General features: G+C 44.2%; 2 protein-coding genes across 3 annotated transcripts in view; one reads left to right on the top strand and one right to left on the bottom strand.

Moving 5' to 3' along the window:
- The first annotated feature begins 15 nt into the window (after positions 1-15).
- Positions 16-18,415, top strand: ZNF12 (zinc finger protein 12). The gene is made up of 4 exons (XM_041747125.1): positions 16-878; positions 6,808-6,934; positions 7,185-7,280; positions 10,606-18,415. The coding sequence occupies exons 1-4, from the start codon at positions 864-866 to the stop codon at positions 12,456-12,458; spliced, it is 2,091 nt and encodes a 696-aa protein (XP_041603059.1). The 5' UTR covers positions 16-863; the 3' UTR covers positions 12,459-18,415.
- Positions 3,840-19,455, bottom strand: part of LOC121486271 (zinc finger protein 33B-like) — a 40,122-nt gene continuing 24,506 nt past the window's right edge. Inside the window, exons 6-7 of one of the 2 annotated variants that reach the window (XR_005986592.1) lie at positions 6,086-6,173; positions 3,840-3,856 (exon numbers count right to left, since the gene is read on the bottom strand). Coding sequence is in view for 1 of the 2 variants with exons in the window: in XM_041747124.1 (XP_041603058.1) it covers positions 6,137-6,173 (37 nt within the window). In the remaining variant the exon portion in view is untranslated. Of the gene's footprint in view, positions 3,857-5,884; positions 6,174-19,455 lie in introns of those variants that run through there. The other variant, XM_041747124.1, reaches the window with a different exon arrangement.

Here is a 19,455-nt window from a genome sequence, read left to right as displayed (position 1 = left end):
CTGGCGGTTGTGGATCTTCCGGGCGGCCAGAGTGCGCGCGGGCGGGGAGGGATGGGCGCTCCCCCGGGACGCGGGACTCGTGGGGTCCCGGCTCCCCTGGCCCCGTCCCCCCCTTGCTGCGCCGTCGCCCTGTCCAGCCTCCAGACGGGTCTCTAAGCGCCCAGGAGTGTGTGCGGAGCCGGCTGCGTTGTGCCCTGGGGCATCTGCCGGTGGAGCGCAGGGCCGGTGTGCGAGGAGGGCCGGGCTGCGGCTGCCTGGTTGACAGAGGAGGAGCCTGGGCCTGAGAAGGGAGGCGGCTTGTCCAGGGCGACGGGGTCCGTGGGTGGGCTTGCTCTCGGGCCTGGGCTCCTGGGCGCGCGTGCTGGCCGCCCCGTTGCTGTTAAGTCAGAATAGGTTTCTTAAAAGATCCTTACAGCAGCACACTTAAGTTTTTATGAATAATTTTGAAACTTCGTGTCTGAGTCCATCTCTTTCCTCCGAGCACCCTGTCCTGATCTTTAGTAGTTAAAGGAGGTAGTGAGAAGATAGGTGAATGTAAGAGTCTATCTCGTTTTATCTTGTATTTAATGGTGGAGGATCATTTCAGTATTATTTAATGTTTGTTCACTAGTGAGACAGATGCATATTCACTCATTTGCCACGTGGTCAGGTGGGAGCTACAGAGTGGTAGATGCCCCCTCATTCTTCTATTCACTTCTGAAGGTTTCAAGGTATGGTGTCACATAGGTGTCCTTTAAGGAATGTTCCTTGAGAGTAATTTCCTTGGCAATCCCCATGTCACAAAAGTTTATTACTTCTCTTTTCTTTCTCCAGGTGTGCTTCTACTTTCACTATCCTCTGTGTTTTTCCAAGAGCAGTAGAAAATGAATAAATCTGTGGTGAGTGTTTCTGTTTATGAATTTATTCCACACCTGCTTATATAATATTCCCTACAAGGTGAGGAGTTCAGATTTTAAGGTGGGGATGCGAAGGTAGAAGGGGAAGAGAGGTGTGTGGTTGGGCAGCACGTGGAGTGCCAGAGTTGCAGCAAGCACCTCTGTCATGTTCATATGTGTGGATAGCATGATCCTTCAGAGCCCTTAAAGCTAAAGTACGAACGCTGCTTGTGCTTGAGATTAGTTGCAAAAAAATGACAAATACTATTCATTGCTTGACTTACACGTACCTGCTGAAACAGTTTTGTTTTCTTTTGCATTTTGCGATTTCTTTGTGTTGCTGTAATTGTGAACAGGCTTCCTAAGTGACAGTCCCTATACCATGGCCAGTGGTGCCTTACTTCTGCCTCATGTAAAGGAGGCATACTGTCCATGGAGCTCCCAGTGCGTACTTTCTCTGGTAACTAAAAGAGCATCCCATAAGTGTATTGGTTTTACTGCTCAAGCCAGGGGTAGGATGAGGAATCTCGAGGAATGGACTTCCCACTCTCCAGTAAGTCTCAGTAAATATTTCTCTCTGATCGTCTGTCTGATTTGCCTCTCAGACTGGGCAGTGACACCTCTGGCAGGGATTGCTTATTTCCCACTCATGTTTTTCCCATAGTCTACAGTCCCGGTTCTGCCCAGCCCCTCCCCAGAACCTGACCTGGTCGAGCCACTCCTTGCCTTTGACCACTCTGCCGCCTTTTCCCTCCGCAGAGTCTGCCCTATTGGTTTCAGTGATGAGCCTCTCCTGCTCTCTTCCTGACTGCTGTTTCTGCCCTTTCCATGTGTCGTTTCTTGCACCCCCACTCGTGACTTTTTGCTTTACACCTGTCGACCTCACCCTCCAGTGCTCTGAACCGCCCACTATGTCAGTTCTCCCATGTGGACCAGATGCCTCTGCGTGGCCACCTGCCAGCGTTTCCATGGAGGTTGTCCAGAGGACACCTCAGGTTAATAGATCCAGTAGATCCAGAAGTAATTATTTGCAGCCCCCTGCTCTTGCCTTCTGCTCTTGTCCCCGGCTGCCCTTTGTTCCATTACCCCGCCTGTCACTCTGTCCAGAAGAATGGGATTCATTCTGAGGTCTTTCTCCATCCTGTGTTATCCTTGTTGTTGTGGTACCTGGTACCGTAAGTGGCTTCTCTCCCTTCCCTTTCATCCTTTTCTTGCCGCATTAAAATTGCTTGTTCTTTCATCCATGGACCATTAAAGAAGTTTCCGTTCTATGCTACTTCCTTCCTCTGCTGGCTCAAGTATTTTTTCCACAATGAGCATTTCTCCAAAAATGTTAATCACATCGCTTTGCCACCATTCAGAAAGCACCTCAGGGGCTCCGTGAGTGAGTGGCAGGAAATGTGGGAGTGGGGAGTGGGGGCGGGGAAGCAAGGGGACCTGGCTTGGCTTGTTGGTGAGACACAGAGAGGGAGTATGGCCTGGGTGTTCTAGCTGGGTAGGCCCTGATACTACGTGGGTGGCCCTGGGTTTGTTCTTAATCACCAGTGAGCTTAAGTATATTTTCACATGTTTGGAAGATGTTTCTTTTCTTTTCGTTTCTTTTTTTTTTTTTTTTTTCAATTAGTAAGCTTATTTTTTAGAGCAGTTTAGGTTGGTAGGAAAATTAGCCAGATGGTACAGGGAGACCATCAACCCCTCCCTGTCTCAGTTCCCCGCTGTTGTGAACATCTTGGGTGGGTCAGTGGTGATGGGTTATTATCTGAAGCCTGTCATTAATGTTAGAAGTCACGGCTTGTGTTGTGCAGTTTGGGTCCTGCATCTGTATAATTGCATGTGTCCACCGTGACAGTATCCTACAGAATATGTTTACCGCCCTAAAAGCTCCTTCCTCGGGTACCACGGATTCATTCCTCCCTCCCCTTACCTATCTTTTCACTGTGTGTATAATTTTGCCCTTTCCAGAATGGCCTGAACTGTGCGGGTTCACTTATACATGTATTTATTTCAATAAATACAGCATAGTACCAATAAAGATGTTTTCCTACTATTTTCTCTGCTTACTGAATCATAAGAATACAGTTTATCACACACATAACATATAAAGCACGTGTTAATCAAGTTTATGTTACCAGTAAGGCTTCTGGTCAGCAGGACACTGTTAGTCGTTAATTTGGGGGGGGGGGGGGTCAAAAGTTGTATGTGGACTTTGAGCTGTGGGGTCAGTGTCCCTAAGCTCTGCGTTGTTCAAAGGACTCATACAGTTGTTCAGTTGGAGTCATACAACCTGTGGCTTTTTTAGACGGGCCCGTTTCGATTTTTGTGTGAAGTGCTTGCTTGTGCCCACTGCCAGGCTTTCTGTCACAATAGTGTTCTTTGTTTTTCTTACTTACACAGTAGACTTGAACATTTGTATGTTTTTCCTGCTTGAATCACATTAGTCAACATTTTCTTCCAAACTTCAGTGTTTTTCGCATTACTGAAAGAACTCAGAGCTGGCTATGTATCTTCATTACGTAGAAAACTTCATTTCAGCATTAACATTTAACTTTTTAATGTTTTCATTTTGATGAGTTGCATACTATACATTTTTAAAATTTCTCAAGGTGAGCATGTTTGCGAGGATAGGATTCCTAGTTTCAGAGTACCCTCCTCAGCCAGCACTGGTGCCATGGCTTTGTTCACAGTCAGTGGTGGCAAGTGGGGAGGAATTTATGCTCTCGTGCTTCCCTCTAGATTTTGTTTTCCTCTCCTGGCTCTGGAGGATGGCTGCAGTTGTTCTCCTTGGATAGGCCACATCATGGTGTGCTGACTTCCGAACTCTGGAGGCCTCGTGTGTCTGAGAATGTCCTTTCTCCTGGATGTTCAGGAGTCTGGCTCGGTGGGGCCCCGTGGACTACGGTCTTCTGGCCCCAGGAGGCTCTTGCTGTCTCTGTTGTTTGGGTCCCAGCAATGCAGGTGACGTCTGTGACACGCACAGGTGGCTGTGGCACACAGAGGCTCTTTTTTAGAGTCCCTTTGTGCTTGGATTTTTGTCTAGACTCCTCTGAGGTCTATTCTTTCTCAGTTTTTACTGGTGCAGTGCCAGTGCTTTACCTTTCCTTGTGAAAGGAATCTCAGAAGGGTAAAGAAAACCTGTCATCAATCACAACTACCACCACCCCCTCCTCCCGACCCCATTGCAGGGGAGGGAGCAGCACTGTCAAATTGAGACAGTCACAGAGTATCCTCACTCAACACATCTGATCTAGCTTCTGTGAAGATACGTAGCCAGCTCTGAGTTCTTTTTTTTTTTTTAATTATTTTTTAAAATTTATTTATTTATTTATGATAGTCACACAGAGAGAGAGAGAGTCAGAGACACAGGCAGAGGGAGAAGCAGGCTCCATGCACCGGGAGCCCGACGTGGGATTCGATCCCGGGTCTCCAGGATCGCGCCCTGGGCCAAAGGCAGGCGCTAAACCGCTGCGCCACCCAGGGATCCCCCATCTGAGTTCTTGATTATGAAGCTATCTCTGGAATATTAATTATACTCAGTGTTCTTTTAAGACATTAAGGTTTGTTCCCTTTTGAAACACACCTAAATCCCTAAATATCTGCAGTTCTGGCTGGCTTCTTAATTCGTTAATCAGGTTTTCTGAAGCCCATTTTCTTTGAGTTTCAAATATTTCAAGCTGCTTGCTTGAAGCTGGAGAAAGAACAATACAGTTTTCTCCTCCCTTTGCATGTGAGTGTGAACTTGCCAAGTGACTCACACCAATCAGTAAAGAGAAACTCAGTTTGGAACATTCACAATAATGCTGTTTTTAAGCAGCGACAGTGTGTGTATTTTATGTGCATCATAAACAACAAAAACTATCATTTAAAAAATTTTTTTCCTAATGAGGCAGAAATGCAAGCACTAAAAAATACCCTTGCAGATTGTACATTTTGTGAAGTTTTGGGCTCCGATCTTCATCAGGGTGGCCACAGGCTTAGCTGGAGATGTCTGAATGAAGGGTGGGCAGAGCTCCTCAAAGACCTGCTCACTGTTGCTCTGCGAGACCATCTTCTGACAGGCCAGGCTGTCACACACCAGCCAGTTCTGCACACACATTGGTTTGGATTGGGCAGGGACCACTTTATAAAGTGCTCGGTGCCCCACCAGCAGCTGGTGCTCTGACTCCAGCACCTTTACCCTTCCCAGGCCAGCAGAACGTGGCCTCTGGATGTCCTCTCATCCCAGGGAGCTTGGGAGAATAATAGGTTCCAGTGACCAGGCATCTCGGGAATCTTGCCAACAGGACACATTCTATACTCTTCAATCGTCCCACATCAAGAAGCTTAGATTTCCAGTTGTCATCAAAAGTATATGGTCTTTTCCAATGGCCCCTGACCTTGACACGCCTTTCCCTTCACTGCCTTCTGCACCACTCCTTCCTCAATGTTTTGTCAGAATCCATGAAGCCTCTTTGTTAACAGCACGTTGACGCTGCTTTATGATTTTTTCCTTGGTGGCTGCATAAGCTTGATACCTGCATTGCCTTTAGTTGCTTAAACTTCTGTGTTTTCTGATTAGTTTCTGTCATTATTTGGAAAGAGCAATAAGACGCATAACAGATGGTCAACAGTAACACATAGGTGTCATTGAGAAGTATGTATTATATCCAGAGAACTTTGCTGAGGGCTTTCCATGGATTAGCCCATTTGATGCGGGTACTATGTTATATGAAAGGCCTTATTATTAGTTTTATCTTAGAGTTAGTGATACTGCAGGACGTTATAATGGCCAGTGTATTTGAGTGGAACAGTATTCAGAAGACCCACATTTGGGATCCCTGGGTGGCTCAGCGGTTTAGCACTGCCTTCGGCCCAGGGCGTGATCCTGGGGTCCCGGGATTGAGTCCCGCATCGGGCTCCCTGCATGGAGCCTGCTTCTCCCTCTGCCTGTGTCTCTGCCTCTCTTTCTCTCTGTGTCTCTCATGAATAAATAAATAAATAAAATCTTTAAGAAAAAAAGAAGAAGAAGACCCACATTTAAAGGTCTGGTTTGGGAAGCCTCTGGGTCTGTTATGAGCTGTTTGCCCTCTTCAGAACTGTGCTCCTGGCCCCCTGGAATGTGTAAATGGGAAGAAAGGGGATTCCGAATTCCCTGGCTGGGAATTAGGAACAGCTGAACCAAACAATTGCTGACAATTCATATGGCAGCCGTGGTCAGATCTGTGTATGCTTACCTTGCAATAAAATACACAACTGGAATGTTCCTTGCCGAGCTTGCTCGTTGCTTAGTTGTGGCCAGTATAGCAGATCAGCTCCTGTAAGCTGTAGGAGGAACAGGTGTGAGCAGAACCAGCAGTTGAATTTCGGGCTGTTGAGTTTGGATCTGGGACATGTGTGTGGAGTTTAGGAGCGAAGTCTGGGTGGGTGGTATACATTTGGGACATGCTGACATATAAATGGGAATTAAAGCCATGAGGTCCTGTAGGGTCACAGCAGGGTGCAGACAGGAAAGAGTAAAGGACCAAAAACAGCCATGGCCCTCTAACTTCAGGATGACATAGAGAACAGAGAAGCTCGTAAAGGAGACAGAAGGAGCAGCAGGAGAGGTCAGAGGGGAGCTAACATTGATAATATTATGGGAGCAGAAAGGAGGAGCAAAGTGCATCCTGCATTTCTATGAGTGCCGGTCAGACCTGTGCTTCTTGGGGCAGGAGCTGTATCTGTTGGCCTTTGGGTCCCCAACAGCCAGGATTGTTCCGGGCTTATAGTGCAAGATGGTATTTTCTTTTTTATGTATACTGAATGAACTTATCTTGGCATATTTCTGATATCTTTATTTTCTTTCCACAATAAAGAAGGTATACAGTATTTATAGTTAACTTCACCAGTGAGCTTGGAAAGCTCTCGTCCTCATATGCCTTCACCTTATCCAGTTCTGATCATGGTACTGTTACAGGGGCCAGTGTCATTCAAGGATGTAGCTGTGGACTTCACCCAGGAAGAGTGGCAGCAGCTGGACCCTGAGCAGAAAACCACCTACCGGGATGTGATGCTGGAGAACTACAACCACCTTGTCTCTGTGGGTAAGGAGAGCCCGCTTTCTCTATTGCTAAGATACACAGGATTTCCCTCGATTGTGCCGACTTTCACTTTGAATTTGATGGGACTGATGTGAGTGGCCTGTTCTGGGGACCAGACAGGGCATTTTGGTCTCTACCTCCTCAGTGAAAGGTTCTAAGTGTGGTGCTGGTCATGAGGCAGCACCATCCTCAGATGACAGAGACCCAGCAGCCCTGCAGTCAGGCTCAAGTTCTCTTTCGTTTCTGTTAACAGGCTGTCACATTATCAAACCGGAAGTTATCATCAAGTTGGAGCAAGGAGAAGAGCCATGGATAGTAGGAGGAGAATTCCTACCACAGAGTTACCCAGGTGTGTTAGTGCAGGCAGTGCGGAGATTGGTGCTTTGGAAGGGTTTTCCCGGGGATTCTTCATGGCCCCAAAGCTGCAGAAGTGACTACACACAGTCATCTGTGTGCTCTGGCAGCCCGGGTCCCGCTCCCAGCACCTTCTTCCTTATGAGAATCTGGGTTTGCAGAGCACTGCCATGTGTGCCCCTTCCCAGAGCCCTCACCAGTCACGTCCCCCTTCCCCCATGCCTCACGTCTCACTCGCTCTCACAGCATTTTCAGACACCCGATGTCGCGGGTTCTTTGTTTTCAGGTGTCCATATATCTGTCATTGAAAAGTAACTAATGGGACTCTTCGGTTCTTGCCACCTTCCTTTTTATTTCCTCTTTTCTGTGAAATGCCTCACACTGGTTTCTGTCCCCGGTTTCACAGCTCACTATTCCGAGGGCAAATTCTCAACCCCATCCTGAGCCTGAGCCAGGAAGTTGTGTGGCACTATGCCTGGGTGCTGCTCGTCCTCCCTGAGAACCAGGCCTTAAGTTTGGTGACAGCAGTGTCTGGGTCTCCTGCCTGCCCCTCCTGTCTCTTACTGTTCTGTCCCAGCGCTCAACTAGCATCCTGTCCTCTGTGGCACTCAGTGTGGTACATAGGAGTTATGATTCCTTTTCCTGAAGGGTCTACTTCCCCCTTCAGTGGGTTCTGGTTCCTGAGTTCTTCAAAGTGCTCCTCCTACCTCTGTCCTTAGGGTTGTCATTTGACTGTCTGATGCTTTACCATCCCTGTCCCCCGTCCAATATCTCCTGTGGTAGTTGTTCAGGGCGCTGGCAGGATGTGTTCTTTGGAGTTTCCAGGGGACCTTGTCACTGGCTGCCCAGGAGGAGCCCTCAGTGACTCCTTGCCACTTCTGGAGGGAGTGTTGATTCCTCCTCTTCCCTGTGCTGCCTGTGTTTTCACAGAACTCTTGCTAAACTCCATGGGGCCCTCACTCCTAAATGCCTTCTGTTCATGTGCTCATTGTCCCTGGAGCTTTACCTCAGAGGGGTGTGCTCTGTTGGCAGATAACAACACATCCTTCCAGACGGAACTCAGCATTTCCACCCCCTCCTCCATGTTTTCCCTCCTAGCTCTTATCATTATTCCAGTCTGCTCCTTCTCCTAAGGTGACCACCTCATGGCCAGACCTTGAAAAAAGTTAAGTCTGATCAAGTAATCTGTTATTTGGTAGTACATATTTTTTGCTTGAGCTTCTTTCTTCCCTAGATTATAATCCCATAAAGAGAAGGGCATGTTCCCCCTTGCCGCTTAGTATGTAATGTGTAGTCTGCATTTGAGTATCAGGAGCCAGGCAGGTGAAAGAACTTTCTAGTCCATCTATTGGAAAATAATTATAAGCAATTCTAAATATGCATGCCTAAGTCACATCCCCATTTATTCTGCAGGTGACTGAAAGATACGCATGCGATTCAGGTTAAGAGCAACTGCTCTGATTTCTACTTAAGAGTTTAAAGGAAATATGGAATAGGATCATACTTTCTAAGAGACCGGATTTGCTTAAGAGAGTTGCATGGTATAATTTAAAATTTAACTCAGCATTTCATGTGGAATGTTGATGATCTGATGCACAGCTGAACCGCTGTTAAAGTCATTGCATGGAGAGTAATTATTTTCAGTTTTAAGGGGAGATGGCACTAATGAGGTGAGAAAGGATTTGAGACATTTATGTTTTTGTTTTTGTTTTTAATATGGAGACTCCCTGAATGGTTTTGAGTATATCAGGGTGGAGGTCCAGTGAACTGAATAAAACAATAAGAGCAGAGCTGGGCGTTGTTGGCACCTCAGCAATCTCAGAAGAAGCTAATGGTGCCTGAGATAGTACTCCATCTCTCCCAAGTGATTATGAAGTGGTGTGGTACCCAGTGTTGATCCCTCCTCCACACACACACCCAAGCCCCCTTGGGTATATCAGATGACACTCTTTGCCAAACAAATAGCTTGGTTTTTCTGGAGCAGAAGTTATTCTTTGTAGACTAGTATAAACCCAGTTTGGAATTCATACTGTAGATCTAGGTGGAAAGTATTCTTTGTCAGATGTTACCTTCCATTTATCCTTGGGAGGACACAAGTTTCATTTGATGTGGATGAAAGCAAGTATAACAGTCAAGTTTATCTAAAATCTTGTAAGATAAGTAAAAATAGCAATTTGGGGAATCTGATTTTTAAGGTTTGTAAGTGAAAATGAAACTAAATGAAAATCAGGAGTGGTGAAGTCTGTTCACAGTCAGAATTAAGTGACACCAGTGTGTCAGAGGCAAGACTAGTTTAAGGAAATTGCCAGGAGATTGAAAATGGGAAAAACAGTTGCTGCATTACTGAGCATGTGTTTTGTGCCACATGCTGATCTGAGCACATTATGAATTGACGTAATCCAACAGCAACCATATAACTTAGGTACCATTGTCTCCATGTCACCTGTGGGTGATCCTGAGCCGCAGGTGACATAAGGACTCTCCCCAGGTCACCCAGCCAGAATACATGTCCAGATAGAAACAGGTAAAGTTCATAGTCTGAATGAGTTCAGTTTAAATCATAACATCAGTAGAGTATTTACAAAACCTTAAACTTCTGAAGAGCTGTTATGCTCTGGTCTATTTTATTCTTCCTGTTGGAGATACAGAGTTCCCGGGGCTCTCCTCCCAAGTGACATAGAACCACAATTAGCTAGAGTCCTGGCCACATGGCTGCTACTCTAAACATGGGTTTGGGTAGAAGCTGATTTGGCCCTACTGTGTGGAATCTGGGCAAAATAGTTTGGAATGACCTAGGCCAGTGAGAATGTTGCCACAAAATCTCAGTAAAAGGTGATGGTGCCTGAGACTATAGTTGTTTCTTCCAACTTGCTGCAGAGCGGTATGGTGCCCAGTGCTGGTCCCCTCCTCCACACCTGATGCCTCTGAGGAGCCTGTGCACCACTGCTCCTTGGCAGTGCTCCTCGTCACCCTTCATTCACCCCGTTTGCTGCCTGTCAGCTATGCATCTACTGTCCTTCCTTTCCCTGTAACTGCTGTGTTTATATTTTACTGTTTGTATCCACTTTTGAACAAAATCTTACAAAGTAGCAAAGATCAAATGTGCTTGTGTTTTTCCCTTTTCCTTACCTCAGAAGTATGTGTGTATGTGCACATGCATGCGTGTTTATTATAAACCATAACAATAGGGGAAAGAGGTACACTTGGCGTGAGTCCATGGAGCTCACATTTACACCAAAATGAAATGCTTGCCTGTAAGTCACCTTCCATATCTTATGTAGGAAGATATATAAAATTATGTTAATTTTGCCTCTTTTTAGAAGAAGTCTGGAAAGCCGATGATCTGGTAGAAAGAGTCCAGGAAAATGAAGGGAAATATTCAAGGCAAGCTGTATCCTTCAACAGCAAAACCCTGATTGAAGAGAGAGGTAATGTTCTTGGTAAGACTTTTAATGTGGAAACGAACCCCATTCCTTCAAGAAAAATGTGCTATAAATGTGACTCGTGTGAAAAGAGTTTGAAATCTGTTTCTGAATATATTAGTAGTGATGGCAGCTATGCAAGCATAAAGCCTGATGAATGTAGTGCATGTGGGAAATCACTTCCCCATGTTAAACTTGAGAAAACTCATCCAGGAGATGAATCTTATGAATTTAATCAAAATGGGGAAGCTTATAGTCTAAATGAAGAAAGTATTTATCAGAACATTCATATTTTGGAGAAACCCTTTGAATATATTGAATGCCAGAAAGCCTTTCAAAAGGATACAGTTTTTGTTAATCACATGGAGGAGAAGCCCTATAAATGGAATGAATCTGAAATAGCCTTTCTGCAAATGTCCAACCTCAGTGCACACCAGAGGTCTCATATGGAATTGAAGCCCTTTGAATGCAGTGCATGTGGGAAATCCTTCTGTAAAAAGTCAAAGTTTATCATACATCAGAGGACTCACACAGGAGAGAAACCTTATGAATGTAATCAGTGTGGGAAATCCTTCTGCCAGAAGGGGACCCTCACTGTCCATCAGCGCACACACACTGGGGAGAAACCCTATGAATGTAACGAATGTGGGAAAACCTTCTACCAGAAGTTACACCTCATTCAACATCAGAGAACTCACTCAGGAGAGAAGCCCTATGAATGTAGTTACTGTGGAAAATCCTTTTGTCAGAAGACGCACCTCACACAGCACCAGAGAACACATTCAGGAGAGAGACCCTATGTTTGTCATGACTGTGGAAAAACCTTCTCCCAGAAGTCCGCACTTAATGACCATCAGAAAATTCACACAGGTGTGAAGCTCTACAAGTGTAACGAATGTGGGAAGTGCTTCTGCCGCAAGTCTACTCTCACCACACATCAGAGGACACACACCGGAGAGAAGCCCTACGAATGTAATGAGTGTGGGAAATTCTTCTCGCGGTTATCCTATCTCACTGTACACTACAGGACTCATTCGGGAGAGAAGCCCTACGAATGTAATGAGTGTGGGAAAACCTTCTACCTGAATTCAGCTCTCATGAGACATCAACGAGTGCACACCGGAGAGAAACCATACGAATGTACCGAGTGTGGAAAGCTCTTCTCTCAGCTGTCGTACCTCACTATACACCACAGAACTCATTCAGGAGTGAAACCCTACGAATGTAACGAGTGTGGGAAGACCTTTTACCAGAACTCAGCCCTTTGCAGACATCGGAGAATACATAAAGGAGAAAAGCCCTACGAATGTTATATATGTGGGAAGTTCTTCTCTCAGATGTCGTACCTCACCATACACCATCGAATTCATTCAGGAGAGAAACCCTATGAATGTAATGAGTGTGGGAAAACCTTCTGCCAGAATTCAGCCCTTAACAGACATCAGAGGACACACACAGGAGAGAAAGCTTATGAGTGTTACGAGTGTGGGAAGTTCTTCTCTCAGATGTCCTATCTCACCATCCACCATCGAATCCATTCGGGAGAGAAGCCCTTTGAATGTAATGAATGTGGAAAAGCCTTCTCTCGGATGTCATACCTCACTGTACACTATAGGACTCATTCAGGAGAGAAGCCCTACGAATGTAACGAGTGTGGGAAAAAATTCTATCACAAGTCAGCCTTCAATAGCCATCAGCGGATTCACAGGAGAGGGAATGTGAATGTACTGGATGTGGGGAGGCTTCTCTGAAGTCAGAGAACCTTTCCATGTGGTGAGTGGGCAACTCCTGCTGACCCACATCAGAGCTTACACGGGTGATCTGCACAAGCCTTTGTGTTAGACTTGAAGCCTGAAAGTTCACAGGGTAGAAACCCCAACTGTACCAAGACCACAGGACTTGTTGGATAACAAACTATACAGGAGTAAAAATTTATATGTATTTAGAATGTGTATGCACTTCACCGTGGACTCAAACTGTTTTACATATCAGGGAATTCATGCCAAGGGAAAAATCTCTCCATTTTAAGGAAGGTGGAAAATGTACTCCTTTGGAAATTACAAAATGTTATGCTTCTGATGTAGTATTAAGCTTCTTGGAAACAAAAATACAGAAGGTAAAGATACTTATGTAAATAGAAGCTGTAAAACCACCTGATAGTAATCAAGACCATAGCATAGCAACCTTACACTCACATGGGAGTGCTTCCTGGGAATGTAGGACTTAACATTTTTGAGGGGTTTTCAGTTTCTTTGCTTGCTTTTTAGGATGCTACATGAAATGTATGTTCAGTTTGAATCATGTTTGAAAAGTCATTGTATCCTTATTAGAATAATTTGTAATACATGGTAAGGTAACCCATTTTAAATAGCTCTACCATGTTAGGATCCTGATATTCACTGCCCCTGAACTAACATCTGATAGTATAAAGTATGCTGCTTCTTGTACTCTTGCCTGGAGTTCATAAATGTCTTTGATTGTTGTTAATGAACTAAGTCTTCTGTGAAGAAGCCAATGTCTTTGTAACATGTTCAACTGTATCTGAGTCAGCAAGACTTAGAAATCTATGCATATGGTAGAAAAGCGCATAGATAATTTTAAGATGTTACTGCCAGACATTTCCAGTAGTCTAAGAAGCACCTATAGTATTTACTGTACTCTATCAGTTATATTTACTTAAAATATTTAAGTACTTAAAATATTTCCATTTGTATCAGTTTTTTTTTTCTCCATCTGTTGTTTTATTTGGATGCTTACACTAAGTGTACAGAGCACACATACTATGTAACTTAGGAATTATCTGTATTTTTTTTTTATAATGATAGTGTTTTTAAAAATTGTGCTCTATTCCTATGTAAATGAATGAAGAACTCTTCATATGGTTTTTTGGCAGACACTGTTGAGTGACCCTGGTTACTCACTCTTTATTGTTTGCTGGCGGAGTTTGGGTGTCCATTTCTCCTCGTGGAATGGGGGGAAATCCTGACAAGTTTCAGTTAATAATGATAATCCTTTTCTCATTGCCAGCAATTGGTTTAGAATGGTCACAGGACCCAGTTCTATGCAGATAAAGGAGATAGCTGACAGGTTATTTCTGAAAAGGTTCAAATAATGAATCCTGCAGAGTTAAGCAGAGTCTTCTGTTGAACATTGCCTTCATTGCATGTGATGCCTGGCTGTGTCTTTCAACAATGAATTATAATTTAAACATGGCAGAGCAGAAAGACTGGGAGGACTGGGACCTGAATGATGTTGAGCCGCTGAACCAGCCAGCTGTGGCTCCTCTGCTTCTGGACTGTCACTTCTGTAGGAGATGAAATTTACCTTGGAGCAGGTTGATTTAGGTTGCTCTGTTAACAGATAGCTGAAGATACAAAGTTATACCTTTGTAGGAATTATGCAATTGCGAAGTGGACTTTAGGTAAATCATTTATTTAGAAGTACTGATAGAGAGGTCGATCTAATTTTCTGTAAATTTTGATGTAAATAGTCGGGGCACTACCAATCAACTTGAAACAATTAAATGTGTATGTTTCCTTGAATGGTTACATCATTGACCTAAGAATCTTTAGAACCTGATAACAATGCCAGATATACCTTCCTTTTTACAATGCATGACATAAATTTTGTTTAGTTTAATTTCTTTTATTCATGGATCATTCTTCCACTGTTAATTCATAATATATGGTGTGGAGGTAAGGACGTTTACTTTCCAGTGATTAGCCCCATAGCCTATATTTGAATAATTGACACCTGCCCACTGAGATGAAATGCCGTATTTTTCATGTATTCTGATCATTTGTGGCACCAGTTTTTGTTGCTCAGCACTTTCCCTCCATATTCTTCTAGCTGATTGTGAGTATGCTATATAATAGGAATGAAAAGTCTGGTAGATTGTATAGATTTGTGTAGGAAAATATACTCATAGTGCATTTGTTGAAATGATACCTATAAAGAGTTCGCACAGTAGTTTGTCATTATAGCTTAAATACACAGTATGCATTTTAAGTAAAATATTTTAAAAGTTTAAATGATTCACCACATTCTTTTTCTCTTACGGAGTGCCTGCACAGGAAAGGGCCTGGTGCACAGAATGGTCTTGAACTGCCTATCTGATAACGTAGTCATGTGATTAGTTTGTAGTTTCAAAGATGTCAGCAATTTCATTCTGTATCTCTGAAAGTGGAATCAGTGGCATGTTCTTCTATAGTGATATTTTTTTTTCTTCCCTAGAGACACTTAAAATAATGGTTTGTCTTAAATTTGATGGAATGTAGTTTTTGAAAAGTTTTTAACTGTTCCTGGCAAGAGTGTAAGATGCACAGGCCTGAGTTCATGAAAGAGCACTAGCAGGATGTCAGGTCTCCTATCCTGCGCAAGGACTGAATGTGGAATTGGGGCAGAGCGGGAGCTTTTGTGCATTATATATAGTCACCTTATAATTTGAAGTGTGAATGGATGATGAACTCTGAAAGGGGTTTTCAAGGGCTCAGCAGAAGGAACAGCCCTTCTGGCAGTGGCCATGTGAGATTCCCCCAATTTTTTGTATCATCCTTGAGTCAGTGAAACAGTGGTTCATTCATACTTATCAAAAAGGTCTAGTTGGAGCTATGGCAGTAACACCAAGGCCTTATCCTCTCAGAGGTCCCAGAGTCACCCTCTTTATTCCATGGCTGTGTGCCTGGCTGGCTGTCCAGTTAAGCTCCCCAAGGGAGGCTGTATAATCCATATGACTACAGCCCAGATACTGCCCACTTTATAGAATGCCTGTAAATAAGCAAATTCCTTATCCTTTTCATGACAGAGGTGACTACATCACAGATAAATTGCTTTTCCCTTCCCTGAATTTGAAGTCTGTGATGTCTGCCAGACTGAACTGACATGGGCTACTGACTTGTTCCCAGAGCCCAACTTGGGCTGCCATGGAAGTAAGAGTTGTTTGCACATCCAGGAGACTACAGTGGAGGGGCTCCTGCATGAGGTTGAGCAGCCAGACAGTGGTGAAGCAGGTGCTGGGGAACCTTGGGATTGAGATCTACACTCTGCTGCTCTTAATGTAGTGTCCCAAGCACCTTATTGCCCAGCACGGTGCCTTCATGAGACAGAAAGGATGCATCAGCTAGATGAGGAGTGGACATAACAGACACAGGCACAGTGCTGGCCTGGAGCATCCTCTTCTCACTCCACAGCCAGGTCATTACAGTAAGTGGGCACATTCTGTTTTGGATGGAGGAGGACCATTTGGTGATGATACCATGCCCTGAGAGCAGAGGATACATCAGGAAGGGGGTGCCTCATCGCTGGGGGTGGGCTTTTTCCTGTAATACATAGGTCTACTGAAGCCACCCTGAAGAACAGGAACTAGGGATTAGACCATCACCCTGTTAGTCATATCATCCAAGATTTGCAGATTGCCAAGTGAAAATTAATGCTAGAAAAAGCAAACCTATAAGTTTACTAAGAGCCGCACCATACGTCTGCACAACTGGCAAGCTTAATGGAATGTAGAAATCCAGATTTCAAAAGAAGTGTATTGGTTATATGAAGCAAGAAGTTACTCTAAAAGAGGTGGGGGACAGGGCATGGACACAGCCAAAAACCAGTTAGTGGATTGTGTGATAACAGCAAGTGGTTTGCCCAGGATGCCAGGAAGAAGAGATACATGTGATAAACAGACTCAGAACACAGTAGACATAATACCCGTATCCTGGAGTTCTTAAGATAGGATGGGAAGAAAATTATGAATTAAAAATTTCTCACGTTAAAAAAGAATGAAATTAAAAAAGAGCTTTTGTGTTGCCAAATGGAAAGATACAGAAATATCTCGGGCCTGTAAAGCAAAATGGTTTAACCTAAAGACTAATAACTAGAATACATGAGGATATCCAGCGAAGTAGCAAAAAAAAGGGCAGGGCTTGGAATCCTCCATCATTAGAAATAGGCAAGTTAAACCAGTAAAGTACCCCTTACACTGCTCAGAGTGGCAGAAACAATAGTGACATGAACGGTAATTGGTAATATCTGTATACTGTAGAAGTGTGTAAACTGGCCTGGAAATACCTTTTAAAATTCACATGTGTGCCTTCCCACACAGTGGCCCTACAAATACACTTTTCTATCCCAGAGGTACTCTGTACACACGTGGATGTATATACAGAATGATTTTGTCAACAAGGTTTTCGAGATAGCCTAGGTCTTAGGAAGAGGTAAGTAAAACACGGATCAAGAAGTAGAGTCCTATCCAGCAGTTAGGAGTATATGCCATATCTGGATGTAGCACATTTGATAAAAGATAGACATGAATTTTTAAAAATGGAATGAGTTTTCCTTACACAGGCTGCTGTGGAATGTGCTCAAGATCATACAGACTAGTGTGAATGGAAAGAGAATGGAATCAGGGTTTGGAATGAAGAATCAGGTAAAGAATGGTGTCCATGCAGAAGCCAATATTGAAAATCAATGTTTTAAATTGAATGTTATGATGAACACTATTCCCCAAGACTCCAGAAACATTAAAACACACAAAAATTAAAGGACCAGAGAAATAAAAATCCTCAGTTTTTTATGCTGTTAAGTTTCAGCCAGAGTTTCACAGCCTAGGTGCCTAAATGATGTCTGTGTCCTTTTTAGCAACTTCACCCTAAGGCAACTTCCAGTAAAATGGTCATAGTTGCTCCATTTGTTGGTCATTCTGTACTTTAATTTAAAACATCCTTTTAAACATTCTTCCTGGGATGAGGGAGTGCCCACCCTGAAGTTATCTGCATCACGTCATAGGACTCGTTTAGTGGGACAACCTGCACTGCTCAGGACTCCACAGTGTCCACCTTCCTTCCCTCTGTGAGAGATCCCCCTTGCGTCTAGTTTCAGCCAGGCACACCACTGCAGATCTGATTTCCCAGCATCAGCTAGATGAGGCCAGGGACTGAATTTAGGTCGAGGGGGTCTGAGTGGGGTAATTTGTCATCTTCTGAGTCCTAAAAGAGAACTGTCATTTCCCACTGCCTTGTACTCCCTTCCTTGGCTGTGACAGAACCATGGTGCTGAGCCACCTTCTACCCTGAGAACTAGGAGAACACCTGAGGGCAGGATTTGGCTGACATGCCAGGTGAGAACACTTCAGGCTTGTGGGAACAGCCCTGCCTCTGTAGTGAATGTACCTGTCCCAATAAACCTTTATGGGACACAAAGTTCAATTTCATTGAATTTCACATCACATAAAATATTATTTTGATCTATTGTGATTATTACATTACTTAACAAATGTAAAACCCATTCTTGGTTTACAGGCTGTGCCAAAGAGGCAGCACTCCAAATGTGGCCCATGAATTCTCTGTACCTTAGTGACTCCTCTCTAGGGAATGGGAAAGTACCAGGATTAAGAGGACTCTATTCTCTGGAGAACAACCTGGAATGGGGCTATCCTACCTCCCTGGACCACCTGTTAGTTTGGGATTGTATGTGAGATAGCAATGGTCTATCTTGGCAGCTAATCCAACACTAATACAGAATTAGCCAACAAAAATGAACTACCATCACTTCTAAACTGTGACAATTGTGTTCCTCTCAAACCTAGTGGTACATACACGACTAGGAGAAAGTCATGGGAAGAAAGCAGAGTTAAGGGCAGCCCACTCAAAACCTTTATAATACAATTCTAGCAGAATCAGCAGTAATCCTAATAAAATATGCCGTATTTTTATCTTTAGAAAAATGCGTGCTCAGATCTTTATTTCTAAATATTACTCTTCACCAAATGGAACCAAAGCTCTTTAACCAAGGCTGATCAGGAAACTAAAAGCATAGAACATTTACTTGTAAAAGGGAAGTGCTCAAGAATTGATGGGTGTGGCAGACGAGGGAAATGGAGGGCTCTATCCTCCCACCCCGCAGGAACAACTAATGAGCTGGCAACCTCTGCCAAACTCTAGAATCTAGTCCAAAACTCAAAACCACTAGGGGAGACCTGATGAGAAGGGCAGCTGTGCAGCCAGAGCTGGGACTTTAAATGGCCCACCTGCCATCCCCCACACCTCCAATCAGCTGCCACATGGTAATAGCCTGCCGTCCCAAGTCCTGAGGCCAGGGGGCGAGTTACAGACCTCAAACAGTTTCAGGGTGGGTTTCACCTGCTGGACCACCATCTGTAGGAGGGCTGCATGGGCTTTCCCATGTTTCCTGGACTCAGTCACAGGTCTGGGCAGCTTCCCAGATGGTTTGTGCTGCAAGCATGGAAAGGCACAAATCCTGGCTGTAGCAAGCTGGGGCAAGGAATGACCATCCTCGGTCATTTTTTCCTCTTTCTTCCCCCTCCTATCTCTTTTTTAAATTCTTTTTTCAGCTCCAGCTGGCAAAACACACCTAACCCTTGGGTTGATGGAACAAAATTTAGTGCCTGCACAATACATAACTATTGAAACAAAAAAGTCAAAAAGCACATAAAAAGAACCGACAACACAACAAAAACTCTGGGAGAGGGTGAGAATCTGGTTTCCAGAGTTGCCACATTATAACATTAAACAGTCTAGGTTTCAGCAAATAATAAGAGATGTAAAGGAACTAGAAGGTCTGCTCCTGTCACAGGAAAGAGAACCCAACCTCTGTCGCCACGAATCCCTCGTCTCTGGTCACTGGGGATTGGTCCCAGCCAGCTAGGTCAGGAGTGTGCCACTCTTGGTGGGTGATGATTGGGTCTAAATACAAAATCCCAGAGGCTTTGGAGAGGAGCCTGGTAAGTCCACTCTGGAG

Source organism: Vulpes lagopus, chromosome 3, assembly GCF_018345385.1.
Source record: "Vulpes lagopus strain Blue_001 chromosome 3, ASM1834538v1, whole genome shotgun sequence".
Taxonomy (NCBI): Eukaryota; Metazoa; Chordata; class Mammalia; order Carnivora; family Canidae; genus Vulpes; species Vulpes lagopus.
The sequence above is the reverse complement of the archived record's forward strand: the minus strand, read 5'-3'. Positions and strand labels throughout refer to the sequence as shown.